Source organism: Rhipicephalus sanguineus, chromosome 8 (genome assembly GCF_013339695.2).
Source record: "Rhipicephalus sanguineus isolate Rsan-2018 chromosome 8, BIME_Rsan_1.4, whole genome shotgun sequence".
NCBI classification, from domain to species: domain Eukaryota; kingdom Metazoa; phylum Arthropoda; class Arachnida; order Ixodida; family Ixodidae; genus Rhipicephalus; species Rhipicephalus sanguineus.
Genome location: NC_051183.1, coordinates 140,133,412 through 140,138,735, shown reverse-complemented (window position 1 = coordinate 140,138,735; position 5,324 = coordinate 140,133,412). Strand labels below are relative to the sequence as shown.

The following is a 5,324-nucleotide window of genomic DNA, read 5'->3' as shown; positions in this document are numbered from 1 at the left end:
GGGATACCACAGCATCCACCGCGCGCTGGATGAGCCGGCGTTGTTCTGCTGCCTCGTAGGCACGCAGGAGGGACTCCCACGACGCTGGGGTCTTTGTGTCGTCAGTGTTGTAGCGCGTGCAATTCCACACCATATGTAGGAGTGTGGCCGGAGATGAGCAATGTTGGCACCTTGGCGCTATCTGTTACGGAAAAATTCTGCTGTATAAGTGGGGGAGTGAGAAGCTGCCTGTCTCGAGTTCGCGGCATTGGACGGCCTCGCGGTTTCCTAGATCGTGGTGTGCAGGAGGGTGTACTCATCTCCCGAGTCGGTAGTGCTGGAGGATGCCCGTATAGGTGGTTACTAGAGAATCGTGCGACATGCTTGCGCCAGAGGAAGCAACACGGTCGATCCTACACTCGGCTTGGCAGCTAAGGTCTCGGGCGAGTGTGTGCACCTGGGCGTTTCCGCTGAGCCACTCTTGGGCTGAAGACAACAGGAGTAAGCAGGATGTAGAAGAGGGGGAGTAGAAAGTAGAATGTGTAATGCCTGGCGAGAGATGCGACCGGAATAGTTGTTACTGATCGCCTGTGGAGAGTCACTGATGAAGACTTTGGTAATAGGATCAGCCAGCGCAAACGCGATGGCAACTTCCTCTACCGTGGTGACCGTTCTCTTTTTCGAATGCTGTATGCTGTGTACAAAGCTACGGCGGGGGGGGGGGGGAGCTACCGCCACCTTCGCTGCATTCGAGTGGTGATAATAGGTGTCCGTATACATGAGCCCGGGCGTCTGTTGAAGTGTTTTTCGAAATGACGTGCACGGTCGGCCCGCCTCATACCGTGGTCATCCAGATCCATCTGTTTGAGAACGAGAGGGATGTGGAGACTTCCACGACATTCCGGTGTGAGGTCAGCGTAGATGCGGGCTGCCCTGGTTGGTGAGATTCCAGCTTGCTGCAGTATTGCTAGGCCAGCGTGTGTGAGTGACAGCCGCTCATATTGCTCGGTGATGGTAGCTTTTATCAGCTTGCTCACTGTGTTGGTGATACCGAGGGCCACACGCTTGCGATGACCTGTAAACAGGCGAAGACCCAGAGCAGTCTGGCATGCTTTGCGAAGTGACGTCTCTAATCGTTCGCTTTCCGTGCGGGTTAGACGTAGGTAACGTGCAGCGTAGGGGACGCGAGAGCAGATGAAGGTTTGAACGAGGAGCAGGAAGTTTGGCTCCAGCATACCTCGGTGCTTGCTCGAGACTTGCTTGAGAAAGCGTCCTGTACCACTGACTGGTCGATGCGTTGGAGCGAAATACTCTTGCTGCCATTTGCCTGTAGGTGTAGGCCAAGAATCTTGATGCGATCTGTGAGAGGGGTTGAGTTGCCTTGTACCTGAAGGTTGACCTCAGGAAGTACCTTAGGTGGCGCAGTCCTAGGGACGGGATGATTATGTACTCTGACTTAGTTGCCGAACAGCTAAGGTCAGCTGTATCGTGATATCTTCCTAGCCGATCGATGGCAGTCTGGAGGGCCTCTTCGATCTGGCCGTCACTGCCCTCTGTGATCCAAAGAGTGAGATCGTCAGCATACAGGCTGTGGCGTAAGTTGTGCGTGTCAGCGAGAAGCTTAGGTATCCCTATCAGTGCAACGTCGAACAGCACTGGCGATAGAACGAAGCCTTGCGGTGTGCCACGGTTGTCAGGAGAGATTCTGCAGGAATGTGCGGTGCCGTCGCTGAGCTGTATTTTGCGGTCGGTGAGAAAGTCTCCCACGTAGGCATATGTGCGATGTCCGTCTCCAAGGGTCTGGAGTTTTTGAAGAATGGATTCGTGGAGTACGTTGTCGAAAACCTCGGCAACAACGAGACCAACGATGACTTTCTTGTCTAGCGTACCGCTCATGACGACCTGGTGACGGTGAAGCATAATGTCCGGGGCTGCCAGATGGGGGCGAAAGCCGAACATTGCGTCTGCTAGAAGGTGGTTGTCACCGAGGTAGCGAAGGGGTCTGGTCTCGATAAAGCGTTCCATAAGCATCCCAACACAGGAAGCGATAGAGACGGGCCGAAGGTTGGCCAACGTGGGTGGTTTTCCCGGCTTGATAATGAACACTACTTTGGCGCACTTCAGTTCCTGCGGAATGCTACAGCAGGCCCAGCATTCTTGAAGGTAGTCGACGAGGGCGTGAATGGAGGCGTCATCTACATTCCTAAGCATTGAGAAAGAAATGTGGTCGGGTTCGGCCGCTGATTTGGTCTTAAGGTAATAGAGTTCTGCTCGGATTTCCGCTAATTTGATTAGAGGGTCTAGGTCAGGGTTGTTTTGCCCAGATAAAAGGGGAGGCTGGTTGCCGGTTAGGGCCGTATGTAGGTGTGAAATAGTTTTGAGCTCATCTGGGATGCCAGGATACTGGTGGAATATTCGCTTAAGGTGCTGGCGCGCCTGGAGCTTGCCTCCAGCTGGGTCCAGGAGATGTCGGAGCAGGCTCCACATGTAACGAGTGGTAGAGGTGTTGTTCACCTGGCTACACATGTTTTACAAGCTCTGCCAGGCGAGTTTGATTGCATAGTTCTCGATATTTGTGTGGGCGTGCGCCAGCCGACGGCGGATATCACGGTCCCACTTTCGAGTGGCCAGTAGGGCCTCAAGTGACTTCCTGCGCTCACAGAGAAGCGCGTCGTAACCGTCTCAGTGTGGGACTGTGTTCTTTAGGTCGACGGTTTCCGCGGCGTCTGCATATTATTTGACAATTTCGGTTGTCCATGGGTTGATGTCGGTAATGGTGGGACGTGTAGCCTGCTCTTTCCCATGTACGCGAATGAAGTCAAGAAGTCGCAGTCGACCACCTGGGCCGACCGTGCACGTTGCGGCATGGGCTCTTCTATCACGATCTCGATCATGAAGTGATCGCTTCGAAAATTTTCGTTAGTATGAGACAAAGTAGCTTCGACTCCGGAGTACGTAAATGAGAGATCCCTCATTGTATCTCGATGTAGGCCCGAACCGAGTCTGGTGGGGCAGGAAACATATGTGATAACGGTGAGGCGATGTGTACGCTATTCATTCCAGAGACGCCTGTCTCTTGCTGAGTCCTAGTGTTCGCTCCAAGCGCGATGGTACGCGTTGAAGTCACCGATTATAGGTAGAGGCTGCCCTTGCGCTTCCTGCTGGGTTTTGAGGAAAATGGGTACGAAAACGTATTTACGGGCCCGTGGAAGGCTGTAACGTTAAGCACGAAAAAGCTAGTGCGACGATCGCGCGAAGCTCGAGGCAGGCCATAGTGAGGAATGTTTTTCGAGGGGAGTGGGGACATTCTGACAACCTTTACTTCTTGAGAAAAACACCTATTTTTATTACCTGGGCCATGTCTATTCGCCATGTTTTCTATGGCGCTGGTGGACTCCCCCGTGTGGCACACGAAGCTGGCGAGTGCTGGGCGGCAACTCAATCGCAGCGGTGAATCCTTCCCTTCAGCTGACCAGAGCCTGCAGCTACTGGCTCCTGGAGCCTAGCTGCTCACCTGCAGAAAAAAATAATAAACAGTAATGCGAGCAAACAATACCAACAACGCTCTTAGCGTTGGGCAGCAACAGTAGTGCCGAAAAAAAAAGCAACAACATGGCAGTACACGTTGCAGCTGGTTTCTTGCGCCTCGAGAATCTGAAGTCGCTGTCGTGAGCTGCGTTGCCCGTGAGTTCCAAACCGACGTTTGTGTTTACGTAATTACGTCCTGACGTTTCGACAGCAATGTACTCGTGTCTATTTTGCACTGTTTCTAGTATTCATTTTCAGATTCTCGGGTACAATTCTTAGCAGGCATGCATAAACAAACGGCTATATAATCTGGATAATAAGAACACAAGGAACCTGATACTTTCTCCTCAGCGCGAGATCACACAAAGGGATAGCCGATTTCAAAGGGATAGCTGGCAGGTTAGGCGGCAAGCACCAAGCGCCAGTTCGTATCGAAGTGGGCGAACGAGTCTGAATGAGCGCTGTCATGTGTTCATCGTCATAATTATCGGCAGCTACGGATACGACAAGTACGTACATGCTCATGATCTTCATGCGAATCGTTCTTGGCGTATCAAGTATTGCTGCGACGTAGCGAAAGAAACGCAGTTTTTTTAAAGCGGAACCGCATGGCGCGCTTTTTGCGAGCAAAAAACGCGACGCGCTGAGGACGCCCGCGTTCCCGCCGACGCAAATGCAACCACGCGGAAGTAAGCAGCGGCGTTTGCGCGCCGCGTTTGCCGGGTTGCTTGGTTATCATCAAAAGCGCACGTCGGCTTCCAAAATTTTCGCCGAGATGCGTGATGAACAGCACCATCTGTTATCATTGGAAGAAACGAAAAATCAACGTGACTGCCCCTCCTGAGCTCTTCTTAGCAGCCGAGTTTGTTCAGCAAAGTTAGAGTGACCATGATTACTATTCTAGGCCACTCTAGCAAAACAGTATGTGTCTAGTCCGCAACGGTTCCGTCTCCGTAGAAAAAAAAAACGTGGGCAAAAAAAAATGCTTCGTGCTCGGAGACTCGATTTCAAGGGTGCAGATTCTAAACTTGATAGATCTGCCCGATGCCGCTCTTCGTACGCGCTCAGCTTAAGCGAAGAAACTACAATGCTATCAAACATTTCAAGGGTGCACCTTCGAAATTTAATAGACGTTCTTCTCCGGTGTCTGTTCTACAACTTCTACAACATTCGTAACAACCCACAGAATTTGATTCAAATATCTCTCCAACGAAGGGGAATTAGACGAAGACGAGGGCGAGAGGCTAATGGACGTGGACGACTTGAACGACCGAACGGAATGTGTCCTGGCTATGAATGCGCCGAGTCAGACTGTTGTCTGCGACAAAACATGTGTAAGGTGGTTTATTGAAAGACGTCTGGTAGCAGGCAGAAATCCGGCACAGCGCAAAACAGTCCAACAGGCTCGGCGCCAACAGCTCGCGATCAGCACTCAAGCTTCGCACTAAGACAGCGTCCCACGGGCGACTGCCTTGCTCCTTCATGATTAAAAAACCCCGCGATGAAGAGGAGCCATCCTGGCGACTCAAGGTTACGAGAGAATAATATGATCGTAATACGGCTTGAGGCAGCTGACGTGGACAATCTCACGACCAAGACGGCGCTTGTCCGTGGATGGGTTGACCGGCTGACTCACACAGGTGACGGGGAAGGGTCACTTGATGGCGCGATAAGGGCCTATATACTTCGGTGCAAACTGGGGGACAGCCAGGAGATTGGAAAGGCTGTCGGAGCAAGTCGAGGGAGCCGTCGGAAAAGTGTCCCGGACCAGATCGGGGACATGGTGATCTTTAGAGAGCTTGAATATCCGCGGTAAA

The 5,324-nt window shown here is 52.2% G+C and overlaps 1 protein-coding gene across 1 annotated transcript; it reads right to left on the bottom strand.

The window, feature by feature from the left end:
- Positions 1-295: 295 nt before the first annotated feature.
- LOC119403537 (uncharacterized) lies at positions 296-2,505 on the bottom strand. Its single transcript, XM_037670466.1, has 3 exons — positions 1,266-2,505; positions 821-1,054; positions 296-465 (listed from the first exon to the last, which is right to left on the bottom strand). The coding sequence occupies exons 1-3, from the start codon at positions 2,503-2,505 to the stop codon at positions 296-298; spliced, it is 1,644 nt and encodes a 547-aa protein (XP_037526394.1).
- Positions 2,506-5,324: the final 2,819 nt, after the last annotated feature.